The sequence below is a fragment of the Botryllus schlosseri genome, chromosome 12, assembly GCF_051294905.1.
Source record: "Botryllus schlosseri isolate E-star chromosome 12, Bs_hap1, whole genome shotgun sequence".
Classification (NCBI taxonomy): Eukaryota; Metazoa; Chordata; class Ascidiacea; order Stolidobranchia; family Styelidae; genus Botryllus; species Botryllus schlosseri.
In genome coordinates this window covers 3,007,435-3,034,545 of record NC_137247.1, presented here as the reverse complement: position 1 = coordinate 3,034,545, position 27,111 = coordinate 3,007,435, and the positions used below count along the sequence as shown (strand labels likewise).

The window sequence follows — 27,111 nt, the reverse complement described above, 5'->3', positions numbered from 1 at the left end:
TATCATCAAACAGAGTTGTAAAAGTGGGTTTAACGCGACGTTAACTGCAAACTGAGCAGTCAACACAATGACTTGGACTCGGACTTGAGTCATAATACCATGACTCGTACTCGATCCTCTGTTTGATGACTTGGACTCGGACTTGACTCGGTGGTAAATTGAAAATGACTCGACTGGACTCGAGTCAAAACTAGAAAAGTGAGATTGACTTGTGACTCGGAGCTTTGTGACTTGGTTACAACCCTGGCATAGAACGATTTCAATAAGTAGATTAGAATTTGATCACCGGCATTTCGCAATAATTACTACAGTTAGACATTTAGAATTAACTGGTTATCCAGGTCGGTTTGTGTAAGCGATTTACACGCGCAGTTCATGCTGCAAATTGCATCCACTTGAATTTGTGAGATAACTTACCTTGAAACCCTTCGCGGCAATCGCAATTTAACGTGCCGTTGCCAGTGAACGAGAAACTCGCCAATTCGTCGCACGGGTTTATTCTTGTGTTTGCTGTTGGCGAGAAATTATTAATCAAGATTTGAGTGTATCGGGATTGAAAATATTTCAGCCACCTTTATCGCAAGTAGGTTTTTCGCTTGACCACCTTCCGTCGTCCATACACTCCACCAATTTCGCTCCGAATCGATGATGGCTCGCGTCACAAATGAATTTGCAAAACGACCCTACGCTTCTGCCTTGAGAACATGTTACCGTTCCGCCTCTTATCGGTAAGGTCATATCAAGATCGCATTCCGAAGCGTAACAAGCTTCATCTGAAATAGATATATTTTGCATTGTTGATATAGGGCCTATGCAATGTACTTTCCGATTCTGTTGGCCTACTAGTTGCTGACGATTACACCTAATGAGTGTCAGCCGAAAATATTCTGGTTTATTTCAATATGATTATATTAATTCCATTGTAAATAAACAGGATATGCAGGCAAACTCCAAATTTGCCCGAATGTCAGGCGAGATGTAATTTGCTTGGCGATATACGAAAATCCAGAACGCTTTGGAAGTTCGATCGGACTCCATTTGTGTGGCAGGGCGATTCAACTATTTTCACCGAAGGTCCAAAGATTAAAATTTAATTGCATCCGTTATAACTCTAGTGAAATAATTTACAGAAATACAAATGTAACAGGATGTAAGTCTATACAAAATCCCGTAAATCGGTATTAGCAAGAGCAATAAGCCAAATGCATCTATTTTTCTGTTAGCCACAGGTATGGAGGGAGAAGTGGCATTATGGGGCAAATTGGTTTTGTAAATTAATGATAATTAGAGAGACTATTATAAGGTCGACGTTCGGTCCGTCAATGGAGTATATAGAGCCTTAAAAACTTGATTAGCCGTATCGAATTATACGAAAAATAGTACAAAGCTACGAACGATTGTGGGAATGACAAATCTGTGAAGTCGTGATTAACCTACACCATTGTCACAAAGCGCAATGAAATACGCATGTCGAAACAATACCATATCTTCGTTGTGATGTAGAACTCGCATTAATTCTTTGTGGTAACGGAAAAAAGGTAGGCTACATATCTCAGATTTCCACAACTTTCATACTGTTTCAATGAGCGCAGTAAATTTGTTGTACTGTTGGAGTCAGAGTCGGAGTTCTATGAGGAAAATAGTCGGAGTCGGAGTCGGAGTCACAGTCGGTGGGTTTAGTGACTTGAGAGTCGGAGTCTGAGTGGGAGTCGGTATATTGAGAATGTATGGAGTCGAAGTCGGAGTTGGAATCGGTGGTAAAATTTTCTGACTCCACAGCCCTGCCTATTACTGACCCCCTTCTGCTATACTCACCGAAAACGCATTTTGTCTCGTCGCCAGTCCATAATCTGTTTGATCTGCACCGTCGCACAGCCGATCCTGTCACGACGAAGCAATCATCACATGTGAACCTACACACCGACGAGGAAACGCCTTGAACCATTCTGCATTCCATTTTGCCATTTTCCGGTGGTGTCAGTTCGCGGCAGTACGGTTCTGTGATGGACAAATGATAGCGTGATATTGGGCGATCTTTACATTAGATCGCATAAGAGGTGAACAATAGGGCGATTTAAAATGTACTTTATTTTTTCCAAATTTTACTGTCTATACCTGATAAAATTGTTAAGTTGCCTAAAAACGCGTTTACAACAAATTTGGCTCAATTCCAACCAGTAGAATCGAAGTTATTGATGTTCGAAATTTAGAATTTCAAATCATAGTATTCACAGTGGTAGATAAATGGTAAATAATTAAATTATCTTCCACCGTAAATACTATATTATTCAAATCCAAAATTTTTTACTCCAATAATTTCGCTTCTAGTGATTGGAATTGGGCCAAAATTTCCCTGAAGCGTTTTTTAGGCAACCTAACAATTTTAGCAAGCAGACAGTAAAATTTGAAAAAAATAGCTATTTTTTAACAGGTTAGACATTTCTACTCGAGTACAAGTAGAATCGGAGATTTCCAAGTAAGTAAAAATTTACGTATTCTATCTTGGTTTTTGCCTAAAAACTTGAAAATTGATACGTAAAAGTGAAAATCATCTAAAGGCATACCCCGATAAACAAGTAGTAAAAGTTGTCGAAACTACTTGGAGTGCTCCGAAAAGTAGAAGTCCTTCGTTACTGACCAGCCCTGCTTATTATTCGGCGATAGAATGTCGCACGAAGTACAGGTAAACAAGGTCCAAGTGGTTGGGACTTCGAATAACGATGGTCTCAAGCTCACCATCTAAATTGGAATTGCATCCAGATTCTTCGCAGCAATATCGGCAGACATACAACGGGAAGTACTCCGCCCTGTTACACTGCGTCGTCGGCCAGCTGGCCCGCTTGTTCTGAGAGACGTTGTTCTTGCAAGCCTGAGTTTGTTTGCAGCCCTAAAAATAAAGTTGAGTTCAAGACATGATCGATGAATCAGCCTGTCGGTAACGCGAGCATGGAATCGGTACGGTAGTCGAATAGGTGCGGTTGCATTTGACGCCGTGCCGCATGTAGGTTATGTACTAATAAAATTGAATATTTCGTTAATATCAGGTGCAGTGCGTTTCATTCATAGAACGTAGTACGATTTAAATTTGCAGTCAAATCAATTTGCAGGCTACCAGTGACGAGTCGGTATTTTCACATCGGTAGTAATGGAAGATCTTCTTGAAGATACAGAACTTCCATATGCAATTGAATGGTATATTCATCCTGAAATGAACCCGAATATTTTCGGCTGACACTCGTCAGGGGTAGGCTATTCGTCAGCAACTAATAGAGAATTGGAAAGAACATTGTATATCAACAATCGTATCTCAAGATATGACGTCACGGGCAAGAAATTTCGAATGATCGGGGCAAAGAGAGAGAGCTTTGACGTCATATTTTGTGATACTATTGTTGATATAAAATGTTGCTGAATCTAGTTGCTGAAGATTACCACTGACGAGTGACAGCCAAAAACATTCTGATTCATTTCAATATGAATATACTATTCAGTGGTAGTAATTGAGTGAAAGAACTAAAATATTTTTGAAAGTATCTTGGTACATAACCAGATTTCCGCCCCTTCCGTGAGTGATATAAAGGTCCTACATAGATCAACTGCATTAGATAATCACGATGACACAAAGTTTACAAACCTTTGAAATTCGAGGCATAAGACGCCTACCAAAATGAGTCATTCGTACTTCAGTTTCACAAGAGCTGTGAGGGTTGGGGCATGCCACCATGCCACGCTCGTTACACGATTCGTGGCTGATAGCATTCTGACAGCTGTAGCATTGAAGGCGTTCTTTTAAGACATCAGGAAATTCTTTATCCGTCCATTCCGCGAGTCCGAATATCGGTGAACAGAGATAGGAAAATGTCAAAATCCACGCCTCCGCTGTGAACATGTATGTCTGTTCGTTCATAACAGAAGCGGCCGCTTATACCCTAGTTTCGTAACTATGGTTGAACTCATGAATGATAATCAAGAATCACTGCAACTTTTCTTCTACCAGATATTTAGAATAAAGAAAAGTCATCATTCCATGATTACATACATTACCACCAATCATTTCTTTACCTTCCATCGTATACGGACTTCAGTTGATCTAAAGTAGGCTACCTAAACGCTGCCAATCTGCACAGGCCCAACAGCTTAAGGTCAATCATTCTTCTGCAACTCAACGTTATATTTGTCATCGTAACTGTCTCATAAATGCGTAACTATACGTCTAAGGATAGTGCATGTGGCAATTTTCCTACTACTAATGTTCCGGTAACGCCATCAATCTCGTAAAGGTAAAACCATTGCGACAACCGGCACTTGGTTATTGCGTGCGTGGTGCTTGCCTGTGCCCACTGCCCAGTGTCCAATAATAGGGCAGTTCAAAAAAATCCCAATCTTGCTTGCTAGGCGATTGGGTCGTCAAGTTGCCTAAAAACCTGAGGCTGTTAATTGTTTGCTTACCAGATTATGCTACTCTACGTGAACGACCCTAGGTTGTAAGCGAATTAAGAAACGACAAATACCGCGATTTTCGTTGCCATCTCGCTAAATATTCATTACTCCGCCTCTATAAACAGTGTGGTAGTGTCAAAGGTTGCAATGACTCGAGACATGAATCGATTCGAGTCGGACTTAAGCTGCAATTTTTCGTTGACTTGACTGGAGTCAATTTGACTCGACTTGTACTGGAATCATTGGGCATGACTCGACCAAGGCATATGACTCGAAACATACTATTACTTCTTCAGGTTTAGAGTAAGAAAAAATATTATATTCTGAATCCGTGACCTTCGACATCACCCAAGAGTTTCACTTAAGGGAGATGAACTTGACTTGAACTCGAGAAACACTCTACGACTTGGACTCAGACTCGAGTCTTAACACTCGGACTCGGACCGTTTCTCTTTGACTTAGACTATAGGACTTGATTCAGTGGTGAATTGAAAATGACTCAACTTGACTCGAGAAAAAACTATAAAAGTCATATTGACTTGCTCAGAGCTTTGAGAGTTGGTTACAACCCCGGGCAATGCCCTATAGTCAGGCCTGTTTATTTTTGGATTTCTCCAAAAATAAAAAAAATAGCGTATTTTTGGATGTTTTCAGATTTTATTTTTGGAGGATCTCCAAAAATAAGAATTAAAGGCGTTTTGAGCCCTATTACTACTGAAAAAATCCACCAAAAGTATGTTATTATCATGTATTCAAGTCCTCCAACACATAAATATCATCAGTGATCTTGATCTAACTTTCCAATACATTCTTCACAAATTTAGTCTTTGGCCTGGAGGATGCCTTCTAAAGAATATTAATCACTGCGAGACGCCCCCCCCCCCTTGATTTTCGAGATATCGGCCTCGAACGTCGCAATTGTGGGAAACATCGAGATTAATAGGGGTCCAAAAATGGAGGAATGTCTAACTGTTCAAACTTTCCAATCTTCCAAGCCTTTGCTCCTGAAAAGCGCTCGTCAGTAATGCGCTTGAAACCTCATCCCATGCGTGCCTCATTGAACTTGACAGCCCAACACCCCAACACCCTCTGACCGTCCTTGTGGCGGTCCTCGTCCCAGTCCTCACCTGGACACAGGCGTTCGACCAGGCGTATGAGCTCCTGCTGCTCCATGATCAGAACGTCAAGACCATGAAGCTTCGTGACGATGGTGCTAAGCTATGTGCGAGCGTGACCAACTGACCATGCGATCGAGAACGATCAGATGGACCATAGCAGCGAAGTTGCACACGCCGGACTGTTTTCGTCCATAACATCAAGGAGTTTGGTACGGTTTCCAGTCAACCAAAAGGCCACCCTCTTCATTGACAATAAACGAGCGTCAACAAACTTGGGGCGCACGCTTTCCATCTACTCTGGATCAAGTTGTGTTGCCGTCTGAAGCATCAGCAGATGAGTCCCGTCCTCGTGTGGACGAAGTGATTGTGACAGAGGTGGCTGTATATGATTTCGCCGTTCCCTTTGCCTCACTCAAGCTGCCTTCCCGTCTTCTCTACATGTCGCACTGTGAAACTTATAGGAGTACAAAGGCGGAGGGGCAGGCAGGCGGGCAAGGTCAGCAGAAACGTGAAGTGGATTGAGTGGAAGTAGTTTTAGCGTTTCGGTGACCCCTTCCCTCACATAGATGCTGTTTTGTGTGTTTTTATGAGTTTTCTGGTCGTTTACATCGCTCTGACTTGTTTATTTCACTGAAAAACATCATCCAAAAAAATCTCATTTTTGGATGTTTTCAAATCTTATTTTTGGAGAATCTCCAAAAATAAAATCCAATATCCAAAAATAAACAGGCCCGCCTATAGTTCATCATCATCATCATCATCATTGGTTTACTAGCAATATTTATCAGTTTAATGTACCACAAAAATGCGATACAATGAAAAGATAGGAAAATGTGTCGAAGCGACTTATATTGGAGTAGTCGAAGGAATCAGACACCCACCTTGGCCTAGGCGATGTAAAGAGGAGGCCTGCACACTGAATGAAAAGTAAAAGAAGATAGAATAGAAAAAAAGCAAGCGACAAAAATAGGGTGGCATGTCATGGAAGGCGAAATCGTTAGGTCAGGTCGTGGTCCGGTAATCATGAGAATGGACTAGTATTTATTTAGTGGTAATTGCTTGTATTCCGACTTGAATGTGGATATATGCTCGTCGACTGTCTGATGGCCGGCGGGATACTGTTCCACACGTCAGGTCCGGCATATTTGATGAAGCGATGATCTTTCCAGTCGATCATATGATATTTGGACGCACGTGTGTTGTATTTTGGAGCTTTTGATTTTGAGGTGAAGAAGTCATTGAAATATTCGGGGCAATGACCGCAGTGGAACTGATACATAAACTTAGCGATTTCTAGTTTCCGCATAGGCTATCTTTCATGTTTAGGACACCGGAGCTCTTCAGCAGTGACTTGTTGGATGGACAACCAGGCCCCTTTAGGGCCCTAGCTGTACGTTATGTTGTAGTTTTTGCAGTGGCTCGAAAGCAGCTTTACTGGCAGCCCCCCAACAGAGGATGCCATATTGTATCTTCGAATTGATTAGGGATTTAAAGAGTATCAGAAGAACCCAGGCTGGCATGAATCTCCCAAGGCTGTAGAACAGTCCGCCTCCTAAATTGATTCTAACTCTGAAATCTAAAGATCATATCTTACTATCATGTGATAGTGATAGCAATAGTGACATATGACATTATTATGCATAGGCTACATTAGGTTTGCCGTACGACCTCGTTTAAGAGCATTTGTCCTATTTTTGGACTTTTTTGAAAGTGTCCTCAGAGGACGCCCACTCGCCCATATGTCCTCTTTTTTGAGATTTTGTTCTCTTGTTTGAGAATTCTGGTTAAATATCGGGCAAAATTCGACTGAGACACAGTAAATCAGCACTGAAGTAACGCTCCGGCGGCTATTTCGAGAGTTGAGACGGAAAGTTGACCTTTTTTTTAGTCAACCGTCCTTGAAGTGCGAAAAATTTACTACCACTTTTTCAAGACTTACCTCCGATATTGCACGTCTGAAAATTTTGAAAAAGTGTCCTCTTTTCAGATTTCCAAAATATGGTAACCCTAGCATACATTATATACATCAGCTTTGTGACATGATCTCACTACTACCACGTAACTATAAAACACAAAACCAGATTGTGTAGAAGTAGCAGTAGCCGTTGGATCATAGATTACTAATAACCCCAATAGTCCGTAGGTCAGTTCATCATCATCATCATCATTGGTTTATTAGCAATTTTATCAGTTCAATACACCACAAAAAATGCGATACAATGAAAAGAAAGGAAGATGTCGAAGCGACTAGGAGTTGTCTATGGAATCGGACACCCACCTTGGCCTAGGCGATGTAAAGAGGAGGCATGCACACTGAATGAAAGTAAAGAAGATAGTATAGAAAAAGGAAGCGACAAGAAATAGGGCGGCATGTCATGGGAAGCGAGATCGATAGGTCAGTCGTGGTCCGGTAATCTTGAGGATGTACTGTATCTATTTAGTAGTAATTTCTTGTATTTCGACTTGAATGTGGACATGCTCGTCGACTGCCGGATGGCCGGCGGGATACTGTTCCACACATCAGGTCCAGTATATTTGATAGAGCGATGATCTTTTCGGTCGATCATATGATATTTGGACGACGTGGACGCGCGTGTGTTGTACTTGTGCGCTTTTGATTCAGAGGTAAAGAAATCATTGAAGTATTCGGGGCAACGACCGCAGTGAAACTGATACATAAACTTGTCGATTTCTAGTTTCCGCATATCTTATATGTTTAGGACGCCGAATCTCTTCAGCAGCGACTTATTGGATGGGCAGCCAGGCCCCTGGGGCCCTAGCTATGATTCAGAGTACTTTATGCTGTAGTTTCAGCAGTGGCTTTTTTACTGGCAGCCCCCCAACAGAGGATGCCATAATGTAACTTCGATTGGATTAAAGATTTAAAGAGTATCAGAAGAACCCATGCTGGCATGAAGCGCCTAAGGCTGTAGAACAGGCCGCACTTCGGTGATAATTTAGTTTCTAGGGACTGAATATGACTCTTCCAGGACATGTTCGAGTCCAGTAAAACCCCGAGATATTTGGCATTATCTGTGTTGGAAACGGGCTGACCAGCGATATTACTGGTTAGGTTATTTTTTGAATTTACTGTCAGCAATTGGGTTTTCGAGGCGTTTATGCAAAGGTTGTTCTGGGCGGTCCACTCATGGACTTTAGGCATTTGGTCACCAGTCAGGGCATCCAGCTCCGCCGTCGACGATGCGGAAAAGAGGAGGTGAGTATCATCAGCGAACTGTGTGGTGTTCAATGAGGAGGTTTCAAAAATGTCGTTGACATATAAGGTGAAGAGGACCGGTCCAAGTACTGAGCCTTGGGGCACGCCACAGGTCACCAGGTGGGGAGAGGACAAGGTGTTTGAGATCGCAACCATTTGTTGGCGTCCAGTTAGGTAACTTTTCATGAGCTCAAGTTGTGGGCCCCGAAGTCCGTAACGCGCCAGTTGTCTGTAGTCTGATGCGGGTGTGATCAGACCACTGAGTTATAAAAAGATTAATTAGCCGTCAATGTCAGATCGATCATTGCTATCCGATACCGAATACTGTGCAGTGCATGCGTATTTTTGCATCATCATTGTTGGATGAAAATATAGAATCTCTCTCTCTCTCATAAGGCGGGGCAGGTAAACAATTTATTCATGCATATCGGGCACTCCCGCAGTTGGCTCATTGAAGCGTCAAGCGTGTGGATAGAAATTGGACGATGTGTGAAGTGTGATATTTATTATAATGTATACCACATATTCAAATTGTACTACGGAACGACTGTAACACAGTGTCGGTGATTTATGCCGGGATCCAATTGAAAATATGTTTTGTGATGTTGTCTTGGCCTTTTCAAGTCTTTTGCGCAACAAGTCAAGCGATCATGATGATATGTTGATATCCACGGCCCACGCTGGATGTATATTGCTATGTATGTATAATAATGTATTTATTGCTCTTTCATCAATCTGCAGGATTGAGTGCAGAGTTCGGAACTGGTAGGGTAGGGTGTTAGGTTCGGTAGTAAGCTAGAGTCACCGGGTAGAGTGCAAGGTCTTTATCATTACATCACACTGACACATCAGAGGAGAGAAACCAGGAAGTGAAAGTTTCATTTTAAGATCTGTAAGAATTGCATTGGATTATATATAATGTTTGATCTCCGCCTTAAGGTAACGTACGCACTAGGCTAGGCCTATACCATATGAACTCTTTAAGAAAGACTTGTCCTCCTTTCCCAAGAAAAGTTAATTGTCCTATATCGCAATTTTAGCTAGACAGTATTACTTTGCAAAAAATTACTGTAACCTTGAACCATGCTAAACTGAATCGCTGGTTTAAAAAAGTTTTTTCAACAAATTGCCCTACGGTACCAAACAATTTCACGAACTCTGTAAAATTATGATCTCATTCCGTATCCGCAAAAGTCGAGGGAGCTGTAAAGTATTCGTTGGCTGAATCTGAAAAATACAGTTGGTTCGTTGTTTTTGTGTCTGTTCTCATAACTTTTACTTTGCTTTGTTAAAACATCAATTTCCAAAGTATAGTTATAGATAGTACTTTCGTTTTACCTGGTTGCCTGCAAAAAAGGGAGGAGGGTTGCTGTGATTGCATGCGAAATAATAGGTCAGTGACATACAATCACAGTCACACCAACCCTATAGAAAAAATGTCCTATTTTTGGGTGCTTAAAATATGTACGATACCATATGTACCTACCAAGTGCTTTAGCTGTTGGATTTGAAAAAGAAACTATATAAATTCAATATGATCGATTGAGTAGTGGAGAAAGAAACGGAACAAGCAAACACCCTCAAAATCTTGAACTGTTGCGTTATACAACTGAACCTTTCGAGTATCTCATACCCTAAGAATTTTACGAAACTGCTGCATAAAAATGAAACTTAAAAATTAAGTGCCACTTTCTCACAGTGCAATAAAATCTTGCCGTTCATCAGCCATTCATATAATGCCATCAGCCATGCATCTATATTGCTTGTAAACGATTTTCTATCATATAGCTTCACAGTGTATGCTCTACATCAGGTTACTTTAGTATGGATGGTTCCATTGCGGGGGAAGTAGTGGTGTCCGCTTCCTCCACAAGCAGTCCTTTGGCTCTACTCGCGCAAACTTGTAGCAAGATCCAGCCTCCACCAGTGCGTAGAAGCACGCCCGTACGAATCGCTCCAAAGCGCCTACTGCCAGAAGATGCCCAAAAGGCAATAGAGGACAATCCAAAAGCTATACTGGCCGTCCCTCTCAACGTTTTCAAGAGCAATCCGAAAGAGGTTTATGTTTTGACGAATTCGTCATTGATTAGTAGCTCGGATAAATCCGAAAAGCCATCAGCTAAAAGTTCCGTCAGGCAAATACAATCTCTCTTCTCTAATCTTCAAAGAGGAGCTACTGTCTACACGCCTTCGTCAGCCACAGTCTTGGCCGATGGCACCATCTTAATACGGAAGCCAACTGCAAATAACACTTCAATCGTTCCTGAAATTCAAGAAAGGACTTCCGATGACTCGATAAATGATAACATACCCGTTGTCAGACAGACGAAAGTATCTGAACAATCACGAGTAACAGGTAACGATGTAACAATCCAAACCGCAGCAGAGATGTCAGATATTGCGGTTGAAGGGAAAGAGACGCATTGTCTTGAAGTAGAGAGAAAAGAATCTACAAACTCGCAAAGTGCTGCGATTCAAATCACACTACCTCCGAATACATCCATGGAGGGTCTTCAAAGGATTTTAGACCTTGCAGCTAGCGCTGCCAAACAGTACCAAACGAAAGGACATCAAGAAACTGTCGTTATCCGTACTGAACTTAATAAGACTGCCGGAAAACCGCCCGTTAGCTCCACAGTCGAAGATAATATTATTGAAGGTATTAAGGTAATGACTCCGTGGTACAAAAACACACGCCGAAGCCGGTCTAGTTGCAGTTGCCCGTACTGCGTACAGAAAATATTACACTCTGAAAAAAGGGGCATTCATTTGTGCCCGTTTGAACATTGTGGTAAAGAATTCACTAAAACCAGCCATTTAAAATCGCACATCCGCACGCACACGGGGGAGCGGCCCTACGCTTGCGATGTTTTGGATTGCAATCGGAAATTTACGCGGTCCGACGAACTGCTGAGACATTTACGCACGCACAGCGGGGCGAAGAAGTTTCAGTGCGCGTTTTGCGAGAAACGCTTTTCTCGAAGCGACCATTTGAAAAAGCATGAAAAAATCCATGACGTGAAGTCTGCTTACAAATTCTAGTCTGCGATCGGAGCCTTTGGCTGCATAATGCTAGTATTTACAGAAAGATGTTAATATACAAGCTGATTGTAGCTATTTACTAGTTGAGTAGGGCTGGGCAAAATCAAGCACGTGTGTTATTTGATTTTGACTCGAGTATTTGCAGTCGAGTCGAGTTGTGACATCACAGCAATATGAATGACGCGGAAAATTCAAACATGTTCCTTTTATGCCACTACTAATTACCGGAATCTATTAATATTTCTACATCACAGTACAACAGTAAATATTATGTGGTATTTTTTTCGACCACTGGCACACCATTACGCTTTTTTATAATGCTTTGGTTTGATCACGACTTGACATACTCAAAACTGATATTTTCATAGAAGTAGTAACTATTTGCATGGCGAGGAGCATGCAATATCAGTACTTAAAGAAATGCTCTCTCGCTACGTCATTCAGATTTGTGTACGTGTATCATTTTGTCCAGCCCTTTCCCGATACTGCTTCACACCTGCATTGAAGTGTATGGACTTATTTAATCTTAATTGTATTTACATGAAAGCGGTTCCTGCCCTTCTGCTGATTGCTCGTTATTTAGGGTTACCTTATTATGTCCTCCGAGGTCGCTCGAATGTCCTCCATATTGGTGATTGGTCCTCTGTTATAGCTTAGACAGCCAGGGTACTGTACAGGCACAACTAAAAATTTGCCAGAAATGACGCAAAATCGGAAATTTTGATGTTCGAGAGGGTCTTGCGTGAGTCAAGTTGCAAAAATGACCTTTTTTCAGTCACCGCAACGGTGTTTACTGTAAAGATTCTCAAATTAGAGATTTTCTCAACCGATATTATAAATTTTGTGATTTGTGAAAAGGGTGCCCTCTTTTTCGGATATCAAAATATGGTAACCCTATCGTTATTGATTCATCAAAATATGACAACTGACCTTCTGCTCACTTGTATTCGGAATAGACTCTGTTGATGAGGACATTGGTGTAGCAGTTCATTACGGTAGGCTATATCATGTTCTTTGAGTGGTATGTCAAATCTCTCTACGGATATACGACCATGGAGCTTATATTTTGTTTTACGTTTTCCGTGAATTTTCTTTCGCGAATCATTGATTTATAGATCGACATTGCTCTGTTTCTATCATTGTTTGGTGTGGAAATATTTTTAATTTCGATTATGTGTGAACGGATGCCATACCGACGCGCCATATTTGAGATCGAAACGTTATCAACCAGTTAATATGACTTGATACGTTTAAAGTCGAGGTTGTACCTGAAATATTTGCCTGAATTTTGAAAATCCCGGTGTTCTAATCCGTTTTTGTGTTTTGCGTACCGTCGGTTGAATACTGTAATTACCAGGGTTGTAACCCAGTCGCAAGGTTCCGAGTCACAAGTCAATCTCACTTTTCTGGTTTTGACTCGAGTCAAGTCGAGTCATTTTCAATTCACGTCCGAGTCCAAGTCAGTGAGTAGAGGGTGCAGTCCGAGTCGTAGTGTTATGACTCGAGTCCAAGTCATTGTTTTCACTGTTCAGTTTTGAGTTCAATCCACTTTTTGCAACTCTGCTCGAGTGATATAGAACGACTCGCATTCATAATATAGTAGTTTTCCTCAGTTTTGACAGTTTCTGGCCCTATTTTCCAAGTATCAGGACTGATAGACAAAATACAAATAATGAGGTACCTTCACTGTTCTTCAAAGTTACAATGCAGTGTCTGTCTCTGTCGTCCTAGTCTCGAGTCATATGGCTTGGTTAGAGTCATGCAAAATGGCTCAAAGTACACGTCAAGTCATTTTACGCATTTGAAAAAATGACTCGAGTCAAGTCGTATCACCAAAAAAATCGCGACTCGAGTCGAGTCATGACTTGAGTCATTACAACCAACCCTGGTATCAAGACCATATGACACAGTGACACGAGTGCAAGTCGAGTCAATTCACAAAGTGACTCAAGTCGAGTCATTTTTGAGAAAATGACTTCAGTCAGGTCGCGTCAATGAGTCGAGTCATACATCGATTCATTACAGCCCTGGTAATCACCCTTAATTATAAAATGTGTCTTTTTAAAGTTTACCGGAAAAAATACTGTGTCTTATACTCGAGTATTGGCATTCGTTTTGTCAATGTGTTTACCGAATGGATGAATTTTTTTCATTTTCTAGATCTTGTTAAGAGTTTAGAGTTGAATAATAGCGGTAATGTCTCACCAAACTGGAATTCAAGCGAGCGAAGATCTGAAAGACGTATTCCGCCGCTGCACCACCTCCGACGACATAAGACTCGTGAAAGTCGAGATCAAAGATGAGCAGTTAGTTTGCGTCGACACCGTCCCGATACGGTCCGATTCTTGGAGAGACGAATACGACCCCGCTGTAAAACCTTTGCTGGAAAAGGATCGGGCTTGTTACATGTTTTTTCGATTTGACGCTAGAGATAAATGGTTGTTCATCGCATACACGCCAGATTCTGCGACCGTACGTCAAAAAATGCTGTACTCTGGCACTAGATCGACCGTGAGGACGGAATTCGGCGGCGGCTTTGTAGACAAGGATTTAATCGGGACCGCGATCGACGAGGTGACGTTGTCAGGGTACGATGAGAATGTGCGGGCCGCCCAAGCTCCCTTACCGTTCACGGATGCAGAAGTAGAAGTTATGGCGATAAAACAAGCGGAGAATAATCCAGATATCAGCGTCGACACGAGACATAAAACTCATTCGGGATTGAGTTTTCCACTCGACGGTGATTTACAAGAAGCTGTCGGGAGGTTTAAAGAAGGCAGCCTTAATTATCTGCAAATGAGGATTAATCTGGCGGGAGAGTTTATTTTTTTGAGCGATTCCGGGAATTACACGGCCGGTGAATTAGAGAGAGTTGCTCCCGTCAACGATGCGTACTATCACATGTATCGTTACGATCACGTGTATAACGGAGAGGAAACGTCGTCGGTTGTGTTTGTGTACACGATGCCGGGCTCCGGTGCTCCGATTAAAGCACGCATGCTGTACTCTTCGTGTAAAGGAACGCTGATCGACGAGCTGACGGGCGCGTATAAAATCGCGTTCGAGAAAACGTTGGAGGTGCAGGACCAGGCGATTTCCGAGGAGTTTCTGATGTCCGAGATTCATCCGCCCGTGGTGGAGCTGAAAGAGAAGTTTTCAAAACCGAAAGCGCCGGGACGCAGGGGTCCATCTAAAAGGCCGCCCCGCACGAATAATTGAATGTGCAATCTTGACTCGAAGTTAGTAATGGCTTGATCGCAGTTCCGGTATATTAAATTTAGATCGGGGTTTCCTTTTTGATTTCAATATATAACCGGGGCTGGGCAAACTCGAGTGTAACTAAGTGCAGACTTGGACAACTATGTAATTCTAGAGCGAAATGCCGGTTCTGCAATTCTAATACAATTTATTGAATGTTTCGTTGCTCTAATTTTAATTCTAATCTAATTTCCGGTTTTCCTGAAAATGCCGCGGGAGAACTGTACAGTGCGTGATGAGCCAAGCTTGCTTCACAGACATTTGTCATTCTCGTGCTTTTCAGAACGAAACCGCGATTTAAAATGAAATTAACTTCATTCAATTTCCAAGTTTTCACGAATTTAGTAATTTTAATGTGATTATGAAAAACCTGTGTAGCTGTAAATGTATTTCTAATCTAATTAAGAAAAAAAACTGTAGCTATAATTCTAATTCTACTCGAATTTGGAAAAAAATGGATGGCCATAATTCTAATCTAATTAAGAAAGCCGAAACTTTTTTAGTTGTCCAAGTCTGCCTTAGTGACTTGATTTCGAATTGAGTATTATTGGACGTCAAGTCGAGTATTTGAATTGATACGGACAGCCCAGATATGTAGGCCTACCTTTTATGCGAGCACAAAGAATATTTTGCCAGATCTACACATGATTAAAAGGCAATTTGTTAACAGTTCGACTGTTCGACCATGAGTATTTCATTGCACTTCGTAACAATGCTGTAGGTTGATCACGGCTTGACCTAAGTTGCTTTATACTACATGTACTAGATTCTGTGTTTCGACAAGTCAAGGTTTTCAATGCTTTCAGGTTGTTAAAACAAGTTGAAACTATAATTCTCGATGATAGCGTGACTATTATTGGCTGTATGATTTCAATACTCGAAAAAATAGGCCCTCACTAGGCCTGCTTGACTCGAAGCATTACAATTAATACTCTATTCGTAATCGGGTATTCAAATCATTGTGCTCGGCCCCACATATACCTTTATGATATGTTCAGGAAACAGAATATTATACCCTGGTCAGGCTGATTTGCCGGTTGCCAGAGAATTTGACATGTTGAATGGGCACTTGGTGAATTCTGCACTTGGCATCCTCTAATCCTAACCTGAACCCTACCCGATCAACTAGCCCTTCAACCTAACCCTTAGCTCTAATCGAAATACAATAATATGTCCAAACAAGTGTGGAATTCACCAGTGCCGTGTATTACAATTCATGCTCATATTCAGTTAAACATTTATTTCCAATTTATTAATGCGATATTGATGTATCGCTGATGTAGTGATGTTAGTTACTGAGTTTCTAATGCCGAATTCACCAAGCGCCGAATTCCCTGGTAACAAATAAATGTAAGATTATCGATTTAGATACAGACGTCGTGGCGTCAATTTCTTTGACCATTTACAGCCTGAAAAAAATGCCGTTCTGTTGTGTTTCGTGATAGGAAATCTTGCAATAATTACTGTTTTCGTACAAATTGAAAATTTTGATATTTCAATATGTGGTTCATATGTTTTGACAGTAAATGTAAAATTGGTTTGGACACAGTTTTTCGGTATAATTTTTTGCATTCAGCATTGTTGCATTCTGCATTTTCTGCTCGGAAAAATGTCTCACACTTGTGTTCCGAGAGTGGAAATTTTGCGATAATTCGCATCCATATTAATGTTTTATTTCTCTTTGATAGCCCTCTTCGGGTTGAATTGTCGTTTTCTGCATTCTGCAAATTATGCTCAGAAAAACACCTCTCAGTTGTGTTATGGGACTGGCAATTTTGCGATGATTAACCTGGGCATTTTTTTCTTCCGTATTAAAAATTTTGATGTTTCATTCAATATATCAGGAAACTTTCTATCCGATAAATAGCCTTTAGTTGTCTGCTGTATTGCGTCCCGGTGTGCCTTGTATGTTTGTCGCGCTTTGCCATGACGGTGTTACAATCTCTAGTACACTGAGTAAGAATATAACAAATCATGTAACCAGCTGTAATATCTGAATGTTATCGACCATATTACCTATTCGTAGGGTATGATTTTCATTTTCTCTGTAATGTATCAATTTCTATACAGACTCGTAATCGAATTTTTCTTTTCGCCACTGATATAGTATGTTATTATCGACAATATTGTGACGATGGTTTCAGCTTCCGCATATGTCTTAGTTGCATGAAAATTAATTTGTGTCAAAATTATCTCAATATGGATTTCTAGGAGTTATCTTATAATGCCTATCCAGAGAAATTGACTTTAAAAAACTTTAATTGTGGTTGCACCAAACAGATTCAATCATCATTTTTGTTGAGTCTTGTTGCTCTATCTTCCAGGAATTCACAAAAAATGATTCGTTTTTCATATGACTTAGTGATGTGGAATTTGTGATATCATTTCGTTACAATCTACTTATATCTCGTATTTGATTTAGATGTTTTAACGATGTAGGCTACTGTTATTATGTTAGCGTACACTACAAATCGGGTTTTACAACCAGCCCTCAAGACTTGCTGTTGCATTGAATTTCGGCGACGATTTTCTGATAAAGTAACGCTCGCTTATCAATTACTAAAGCTTCGAAAGGAAGAATGTACTCTTCGAGACGCTCGCAACGCGTTTATAACGTGTGCGAAGGAATATCATCCTGACAGCGGTTCACCAAAAGCCGACGGTGCCAAGTTTGCAGAGTTCTCGGAAGCTTACAAAATCGTGATCAAAACTCTGAAGAGTAAAGAATCTCCGGAAATGCCAGATTTTTCGGAGGAACAGGAATTTTCGATCGAAGATATTTTCAACGTAACGATTCCGATCGCGCATAGGAAATACCTGACGAACGACGGGATTGGTTTTGGCACGCCGTCACAGCGACATAAACAATATCAAGCTTTCCGCGTGAACCGAGCGAGTCGAATGGTGTCCGACTACAAGATTCAAAAAGTACAGCGTGAAACGGAAGGTTCGAAAATGCTTGCCGTCAAAGAATACGCGAAACGTTCCAAGTCTTCGCATTTTGTGGATCGCGTGGTCGAGGATTTAATTCAAGAGTCGATGGCTCGCGGGGAATTCAACGATTTGAAAGGTGGCAAAATCAAGTCCGCGGCGATGCCGTATGTTGACCAGCATGAGTATCATTTGAATCGTGTCCTGACCAATAACGGTTACGTGCCAGAATGGGTTCAGGCGAAAAAGGATATTGAGAAATCGATGACGGAAGCTCGGGATATTTTACTGAAAGAAAAAGTACGCTACCACACACCGCCTTGTTCCGATATCTCGGCTTTGCGATGGCGAAAAAAGCAGGCTGCGTTTGCGGAATCGGTTCGGGCCATAAATACGGACATTCAAGTTTTTAATCTTATTACTCCGCTTCCTAAAATGCAAATGCTCCTTCTGGTTGAGGATAAGGAGCTGGCTCGAGTGGAACAAATGTATGAGAAACGTAGGCTTTCGGAGAAAGCGAATCGAGACGTAGTCTCGGAGGATAGCTCTGATTCTTCGCGTTCTATTTTCGAAGCGGTTAAACAATTTCTTAAGATTTGATCGCATTTATAATAATCTGACTCAGTGGTGTTGTATGCTGCCGTATCCTGTTTGGTATTGCCTTGAAATAATACCGCATCAAATAAGAAAAGGTGGTCAAATTAGTCAGTGTTGGCACTGTGGTAGTGCTTGAAATAAGGTCACAAATTTTTGATATGGTGGTACAGATCTCCAAGTTACGCCAAAGTTGCTTCGAGTGGAACTAAAAAATCAAGGTCTGAGAAGTGCTGAAGGGAGTAGTTTCAGAGAGTAGGATTGGTTGAGGTTTAGCATTCTTTTAGCAGTTAAGCGGAGTAGTTCCAAAAGTGCGTCTTCGTGACTAACGCAAAATGATTAATGAGACTATCATATATTTGAAGATCTTCTTGGAGGTACAGAACTTCAATATACAATCGAATATTATTTTCATATTGAAATAAACCTGAATATTTTCGACTGACACTTTTCAGAGGTAATTGTCAGCAACTCGTAAAGCATTGGAAAGAACGTTGTCATGGCCGTGTCGTTATATTTTGTGATACGATTGTTGATAGACAATGTTCTTTCCAATTCTCTAGTAGTTGCTGACGATTAGGCCTACCACTGACGAGTGTCAGCCGATCTGGTTCATTTTAATATGAATATTCTATTCAACTGTCAGATATGAGCAATTTTCGAACATAAAAAAACAACTTGGGTAAACATGGCAAGACAAGTAAAAATAGCCTACTTAACTATTCTCAAAAAGTAGAAGCACCTCTACCAATGAGTGCTTTTAAATTTGCAATATCAGTGTCTGGTTTTAATCTGGTTGGTTGCAATGTAATACATTTTATTAGTTCTTAAAAGCGCTATCATTTTTCAGTATTATTTAGTATTGAAAGGAATAACTACAGTTCAGCCTAGTGGATATATATTTATTTACACCATTCTGTGCTCACTGTGGACATTCATTGTTTGTCTCTACCCGATGTGTTAGATGTGTTGCTGCCGGATTCTGACATGCCGTAGTTAATGATTACCATATTGATATGCTGATTTCAATTTCTGGTGTGTTCTATGTTTATCCTCTGCATGGCATGCCACTCATCAAGATAAGACTGTGCTGCACATAATCTGGTATTCTGTGACGTTAAGGACAGAAATTTGAAATTGTTCAGACGCTGCCTGCCTATTTTCTGTTCGTATTTTTGTATTCTGTTGCGAAGAAGCACTGCAAATCTGTAATATTTCATTTTTTTTATTTCATCCATCCCGACTGAGTGATATGTTGCCAATATGAGTGTATTAGGTGTCACTTTGAATGACTTGAATATGGAGAATATATTTTAATTTATAGTGTTTTTAATGGATTTTACCGCAATATCATCATATATTATTTTCTTCAGTTGTAGTGTTTTATATTGTGGTCTAATGCAGTATACTTTGGAATGCAATGGAAAATTCGGAAGAAGAAAATATCCAAGCTTTATTACGTATGTTTGAAACACCTTGTTTTCCAATTTCTTGGAACACGTGCGCTATCCTTTCTAACCGAACAGATTGGCGGTCCTATCATCAATGTTGTAATCGAGTCTCAAAGTCAATTTTCCTTTTTTAGAGTTTTGACTCGAGCCGAGTCATAGAGTTCACTGTTCATTATTAAGATCACGGTGGTTTCAACTCAACTTTTGTGAAGCGCTTGGGTGATATCGAGGGCCTCGATCACAAATATTCTCATTTTTTCTCACTCTGAACATGTTTATTCGAACAGATAAAATAGGGTTTATGCAAATTGGCTCAAGTCAAGTTATTTTCCGTGTTTAAGAGTATATCTCGAGTCATGTTAGTCGATAAATAATTGGGAGTGAAGCCTGACTCAAGCAGAGTCGTTACAACCCTCTCTATCACATGCATTGCATTTATGTAGCTATCTGGCGGCGACTCGAACATTGAGGGATCACTTTTTCGTTTCAGTGATGGGATTCTCTGACACTGCCCTCATCCGGCAAGCGCTTCAGCTTGGTAAGAATGATTTGAACGAAGCTGTGTCATACTTGACGTGCGAGGTGCCAATGTCCTCGTACGAAACGTTCAACGATGTCGAAATGCAAGAAATCAACACACGGAAGTGAGTGTAGGCCAAAAATTTTGATTGGGTACAAATATTTGATAAACGCCTGTCTTTCCATGTTGATGGTGTGCTGCTGATGCATGGATATAAAATATTTTAGTTACAACCAGGAACCTCCGTCGTATTCAAGCGTTTTGGACTCTACAAAAAGTGCTTCCGATTCTCAGAATGGAGAAGAAATGCAGCAGGACACAGGTAGGCTTGAACACGGAAATTTAAATGAGACGTTTTAAAACCTATAAAATTTTTCGCGTTCAGAAAATGATCTCGTCTTTCCTTACGAGCAATTGGTGGAATTGGAAGATCGGGTTTTTGTGGAGGTCTGGTCGATACCGTACAGGACCGACGAATCGTTTGCAAAATGTTTGCGAGCATCGACGAGGCTTACTGCCGAAGGTACTTATTTGAAGAGTTCTACGAAATTTCCATTCTGGATATTTGTCTCGCTGGCTGGGCGACCGGCTGGAGTCCAGGTTGGACCTACTGCATGTAGTTCCGCTCTCTCTTGCTATCATTGGTAGGAGTATGTGGGTACCACCCATAAATGTAGTTTAACGCAGTGGTTCTCAGAGTTGTAACCGAGTCACAAGTCAATCTCACTTTAATAGTTTTGAACTCGAGTCATTTTCAATTCACCACCGAGTCAAGGCCGAGTCCAAGTTAGCGAGCAGAGGGTCCAGTCCGAGTCATGGTATTATGACTCGAGTCCAAGTATTGTGTTGACTGCTCAGTTTACATTTGAAGTCTTGTTAAACCCACTTTTTATAACTATGTTTGGTGATATCGAATGGTTCGCATTTATAATATACTAATTTTCCTCACTTTTAGCAGTTCGTGGTCGCGTTTTCAAGTACCAGTACCAATAGACAAAATCCCAATAGTGCGGTAATTTACTATTCTTCGAAATTACAATGAAATGTCAGTATTGGCCGTCCGAGTCTTGAGTCATGTGACTTTGTTCGAATCATGCGCAATGACTCGAGTCCAAGTCGAGTCAATACCGAGATTGAATCGAGTCCAGTCGAGTCATCGGAAAATCTTCACTCGAGTTGAGTCATGACCCATTGTTACAACCCTGGTTTCATTTTTGCAGGCCTGGCAAACACCGACGAAAACTGCAAGCGCTTTATTGATCGTTGCATGCCGGAATGTTTCGATAAACTCCTCTTGTCGACTGCGGTACAACGGCAAGTCTCGCAGTTCTAGAACCTCTTACGTGCGGCCCCGGAAGGCTGGTCTCAATCCCTGTTTTGATTTTTAGGTGGGCGCTCGACGTTCAGGAAGGTATTCACGATATGCTTCTTCTCTTTATCGACCTTGTCGTCGAGACCCTGGAAAAATCCACGCAACCTCCGATTGGAATGTTGAAGATTTTGGCCTGGGTACGATTCAGTTGTCGGTTTGTGCCTGTGGAACCGCGTTATTCTTCAAATAATATTTTAGACTCATTTCTGGAACATGCAATTGAGGAATATATGATATTGAGATAAACCCGCATATTTTCGGATGACTCTTGTCAAGAGTAATCGTCAGCAACTAGTAGAGAATTGGAAAAGACATTGTATATCAATAATTGTAATCATTATGGCGATTTTTTTACCTAAAAAGCGGAAGATTTTGACCTAAAAATCAAAATTTTGACATATTTCTACCTTAAAAAACTCTATTTTGACAAAATTTTGACCTCGTGTATGTAAATTAGGTGTTTTCGCACATAATATTAAAATTCTGGTTGGAATTATCTGTCCTTAGGTAGTAGTTTGGCATGAAAAAACGTTCTTGCCTTGAAAACTGACATGTTTTTACGTGGAAAGAACTTATTTTAACGAAATCTTGACCTGTGGAGAATTCCAGTAGTTACATCAGGCGTTATGGTAGTTGGAAAAATAATTGAAATTTGTTATTGTTCAACGAAAGATACTTTCCTACATTCTCGGGTAGAAAGGCGTCTGTCCTTGCTAAGTAGCTTGCCAAGAGTGGTGGAAGAACTTTCAACAGCAGCAATTGTTAGCTGGCGACACTGAAGTTGTGCGTACACTACTGGTAACAAACCGTGTTGCATCATTCTGACGATGTTGTCTACATCACAATTTTTCATCATGCGCTTGATATAACAACCAATGCCATGCCCATGCAGTCTTGCTTGATTTAGGATATTGCGGTACGTTCAGCATTACACTATGTCAGCCCATTTGTTTCATTTGACCGTTTATGATTCACAATGAGCAGACGATGGGCCGCCAATAAAGTAGGCTATAAGCGCTAAAATGTCAAATGATAAGTTCACCGACAGTGCAAACATCTACGATACAAAGGAAATGCAGGTTGCAAAAAAGACGTATTGTCAGAGTGTTGATGTAGAACATCCTTGTGAATTCTCTACTAGTTTCTGGCGATTACCCCAATAATATTCTGGTTTATTTTGGCATAATACATTATTCAATTGTATATTGGAGTATTATATATTCTGTATATCGTATTACCGGTTTCAGTTTTTTCGGAAAAACTAGAATATTTGCTTTTTTACTTACTCAAAAATTGCCTCTTTTGTTTGTACAGGAGTAGAAATATTTGACGTTACTTGCACTTCTACTTGTTTACCAAGAATGGCTACTTTGAACACCTCCCGTTGAAAATTAAATTTATATTTTTATTCAATATTTTCAGGCGTTCGACCCCGAGACAGATTGGCATTTGAAGAACCGTTCGCGGTCCTGGCAGCAGTCCCACTGGGAATCGAGACTCGGTGGCGCCGACAACGTTTACGCGAGACCCCCGGCAGAAGGAAACGGGTTCATCAGCGACCAGTACGGCTGGATGGTCAATCTCATCAATAGTTTCTGTGAGAAGGTCAGCACACTATCCCAAATTTACCTGGAATGCTGATTACGTTGTTCGATTGCGCAAAAGACGGTGCACGCCAAATCTTACGTCAATTCCAACCAGTAGATGTGGTGCAATCACGTTTGAATTTTCACCGTTTTAGAAAATCGTAGTCTGTATGGTGGCACAATGTTCAATTGGCCTGTGATGAGTGTGGATCAGGGGTGGGCAAACTTTTTGTCTCGCTGGCCGCATTTAACAACTTGATCCATTCGCGGTATGAATTATATAAGATTTGGATTATAAACCAAAATGCAATACCGTATTGGTATTTGATTATATAGTGAGGGTATGGAAATAATAGATATGTTTATTTAAAACAGCGTCATAACCGTGTTTTCCTCAGTTACGCTCTTACCAAAATACACAGACTTTATAAACATCAATACTTCTGCACATACAGAAAACGAATCTATCTAACACTCGCACAAATCGTTTTTTCCAAGTACAGCACTAAAGGCAATGAACTTGGTGGAGTGGCCATCGCAAAATTACACTCGTGATCCAAAAGTCAATAGCGTTCAGACTTTCTGTGATGCGTAGCAGTTGAAATCGCCAGCAATGAAATAAAACTGTACGGTAGTAGGAATATAAGATATAATTTTTGTGGTGAAATATACTGAAAAAGTTTAATCGAGTCCCTGCACTCTGCAATAATTAGATGTTTAGCACCCATTTTATCAATATTTTTAATACGTTTCTTGTGCATTTCGCGGGCCGTAGTTTGCTCGCTCTTGGTATGGATGAATGAAAATAACTGCGAATTATTGAACATAATATTACATCAGCTTCATCTTGACTGCCATGTTAAAATGATAGTGATATAAAATTCATACATAAAATACTCATCACAAAGCGGAATGAAACTGAGCACCAATACACCAATTGAGCAATGCACGTGATATTACGACCGGCTGGTTTTTAGTTTGATATTTTTTAATATTCTCTTTCAGGGAGGCCTAATTAAACTTCAGCACATTGTTGAAACGAGCGATACTTTCGACGCGGCTCAGTTTACGGCCGTGCTGCGGCCGTTCGGTCAATCCGCGGAATATTTGAACCCGAAAACAACTCAAAAGCATATCAGCCCGATCATCGAGAGAGCGGGCAAATACGTTAGGGAGTTAAAACAGGAAGATTTCAAACAAAAGGTGAGGGCGGATATTGTAAATATCGCTACTGCGTTGGTGATGTGTCTAGGGTTGTAACCAAGTTCAAAAGCTCCGAGTCACAAGTCAATCTCACTTTTCTAGTTTTGACTCGAGTCAAGTCGAGTCATTTTCAATTCACCACCGAATCAAGTCCGAGTCCAAGTCAGCAAGTAGAGGGTCGAGTCCGAGTCATGGTATTATGACTCTAGTCCGAGTCCAAGTCATTGTGTTGAGTGCTTCGTTTCCAGTTAAAGTCTTGTTATAAACCCACTTTTTATAACTCTGTTAGGTGATAGTGAATGGTTCGCATTTATAATATACTAATTTTCCCGACTTTTAGCTGTGTCTAGTCGCATTTTCATGTACCATTGCCATTAGACGAAATCCCAATACTGTGGTTACATTACTATTCTTCGAAATTACAATGAAATGCCGGTCTTGGCCGTCTGAGTCTCGAGTCATGTGACTTGGTTCGAGTCATGCGCAATGACTCGAGTCCAAGTCGAGTCAATACACAGATTGACTCGAGTCGAGTCATTCCCGTAAATTTCAAGAAAATGACTCGAGTCAAGTCGAGTCATCGCGACCCTGGATGTGTCCTATTCCTCCGTCCTGAGTGATTCGAGTCGACCGTTAGAGTATCCCTCAATATGACCTCACAACAGTACGGGTGAAGTGAAAAGCTCAAATATGCATCTTTTATGCGACCACAAAATAAAATACCAGTTCTACGTGACTTCGAATAATATCTGGTATTTTTTATCTATACCCATTTCATTGCACTTTGTGAAAATGCTGTGGGTAGATCATATCTTCTCAGAAATGTCTTTTAAGGTTGTAATGACTCGACTCGAGTCGCGATTTTTTGGTGACTCGACTTGACCTGAGTCATTTTCTTAAAATGCGGAACATGACTTGAGTCAATCTGTGTATTGACTCGGCTTGTACTCGAGTCCTTGCTTCTGACTCGGAACAAGTCATGTGACTTGAGAATGGGAAGGCTAAGACTGATAATTCATTGCCATTTCGAACAATAGTAAAGTACAGAAGGTACAGAAATTCAATACACAATTGAATAGTACATTCATGTTGAAATGAACCCGAATATTTTTTGGCTGACACTCGTCAGGGGTAATCGTCAGCAGCTAACAGAGAATTGGGAAGAACATTGTCTATCAACAACCGTATCTCGAAATCAGTGTTGGGATCAAGTCACTACCTTCGAGTCACGAGTCATTTCGAGTCATTGCACATTTTGACTCGAGTCAAGTCAAGTCAATCGATTTTCGAAGGTGACTCGAGTCAAGTCAAGTCACTCGATTTTTGGAGGTGACTCGAGTCAAGTCACGAGTCAAGTCACAATTCAAGTCAAGTTGTCTTTTCAAAGTATGAGGCATGATTACGTCATTGCATTATGCTGTGGCTGTCTGAAAACAAGTTGATGGTCAATGGTCATTGATTTTGAACCGATGAACGAATATAGAGTTAAATATACACGCAAGAAGGCGCTGTATCGCTCACATATACGAATAACTGCTAAACCACGTAAGTAGTTGCATAGCCTCAGTTTATAGTTAACAGTCAAAATAGAGAAACGAATTATTCAGATGCCAGACATTACCCATTTACAAATTGATATGATACAATTCGAGCCTGCGCCAACGGTTGAGAACTATATAAACTATATTCGAATACAATTTCAATAAAACATGAGGTTTGGTTAAGGTAAGAACAGAGGACAGAAATAGACATTTTGCTATTAAATAACCTTACTATACTAGTCTACGACAACGTAAGATGTAAGCTTCGATCACTTCGGTTGCGGTCAATTTATTTGTGAGAAAAGCAATCGACTCTCACGGCCATTTACTGATTGGTCACTCTCACGACTTACGCCAGCGTTTCGCGAACAATCCGAACATATGCAAGATAAAGTGATTTTTATCGACACCGATTACTTGATGACTTGAAATGGACTCGTAAAATTTACTTCGAGTCACGAGTCAATCCGCATTATTGAAGCGCCGAGTCAAGTCAAGTCAAGTCATTTTTGCAAAGTGACTCGAGTCAAGTCAAGTCATACGAAAAAGGTGACTCGAGTCTGACTCGAGTCAAGTCATGACTCGAGTCATCCCAACACTGCTCGAAATATGACGTCACCAGTATGAAATGAGATCTCGAATAAGAGAGATCTCAGTATTCGGGTTCACTATGACTCGGACTCGAAGACTTGACTCGTTAGTGAATTTAAAATGACTCGACTCGAGTCAAAACTGTAAAAGTGAGATTGACTTGTGATGAACAATTTTGTTGTATGGCGGCCGAAGAAATGTCTACACAATCTTAAAGTTTCCATTAATATATAACAGTACTGCTAAT

At 40.7% G+C, this 27,111-nt stretch overlaps 5 protein-coding genes across 5 annotated transcripts in view; 4 read left to right on the top strand and 1 right to left on the bottom strand.

The window, feature by feature from the left end:
• LOC145452170 (uncharacterized) overlaps nucleotides 1-4,264 on the bottom strand; it is a 28,964-nt gene extending 24,700 nt beyond the window's left edge. The window contains exons 1-5 of the mRNA XM_080330401.1: nucleotides 3,635-4,264; nucleotides 2,737-2,887; nucleotides 1,816-1,998; nucleotides 573-773; nucleotides 418-510 (exon numbers count right to left, since the gene is read on the bottom strand). Coding sequence (XP_080186527.1) covers nucleotides 418-510; nucleotides 573-773; nucleotides 1,816-1,998; nucleotides 2,737-2,887; nucleotides 3,635-3,907 — 901 coding nt within the window. The 5' untranslated portion in view covers nucleotides 3,908-4,264. The remainder of the gene's footprint in view (nucleotides 1-417; nucleotides 511-572; nucleotides 774-1,815; nucleotides 1,999-2,736; nucleotides 2,888-3,634) is intronic.
• Nucleotides 4,265-9,802: 5,538 nt separating this feature from the next.
• LOC145452292 (uncharacterized) lies at nucleotides 9,803-12,246 on the top strand. The gene has a single exon (XM_080330503.1). The coding sequence runs from the start codon at nucleotides 10,600-10,602 to the stop codon at nucleotides 11,815-11,817; it is 1,218 nt and encodes a 405-aa protein (XP_080186629.1). The 5' UTR covers nucleotides 9,803-10,599; the 3' UTR covers nucleotides 11,818-12,246.
• A 9-nt stretch (nucleotides 12,247-12,255) lies between these two features.
• Nucleotides 12,256-15,284, top strand: LOC145452293 (twinfilin-1-like). The gene has a single exon (XM_080330504.1). It carries the CDS (start codon nucleotides 14,014-14,016, stop codon nucleotides 15,034-15,036), a length of 1,023 nt encoding a protein of 340 aa, XP_080186630.1. The 5' UTR covers nucleotides 12,256-14,013; the 3' UTR covers nucleotides 15,037-15,284.
• Nucleotides 15,285-15,895: 611 nt separating this feature from the next.
• Nucleotides 15,896-18,717, top strand: LOC145452532 (dnaJ homolog subfamily C member 28-like). The gene has a single exon (XM_080330702.1). It carries the CDS (start codon nucleotides 17,527-17,529, stop codon nucleotides 18,604-18,606), a length of 1,080 nt encoding a protein of 359 aa, XP_080186828.1. The 5' UTR covers nucleotides 15,896-17,526; the 3' UTR covers nucleotides 18,607-18,717.
• A 1,239-nt stretch (nucleotides 18,718-19,956) lies between these two features.
• LOC145451581 (ubiquitin carboxyl-terminal hydrolase 24-like) overlaps nucleotides 19,957-27,111 on the top strand; it is a 51,033-nt gene continuing 43,878 nt past the window's right edge. The window contains exons 1-8 of the mRNA XM_080329788.1: nucleotides 19,957-20,060; nucleotides 20,542-20,695; nucleotides 20,799-20,893; nucleotides 20,957-21,094; nucleotides 21,792-21,885; nucleotides 21,960-22,080; nucleotides 23,366-23,548; nucleotides 24,535-24,732. Of these exons, the coding sequence (XP_080185914.1) occupies nucleotides 20,021-20,060; nucleotides 20,542-20,695; nucleotides 20,799-20,893; nucleotides 20,957-21,094; nucleotides 21,792-21,885; nucleotides 21,960-22,080; nucleotides 23,366-23,548; nucleotides 24,535-24,732 (1,023 nt within the window). The 5' untranslated portion in view covers nucleotides 19,957-20,020. The remainder of the gene's footprint in view (nucleotides 20,061-20,541; nucleotides 20,696-20,798; nucleotides 20,894-20,956; nucleotides 21,095-21,791; nucleotides 21,886-21,959; nucleotides 22,081-23,365; nucleotides 23,549-24,534; nucleotides 24,733-27,111) is intronic.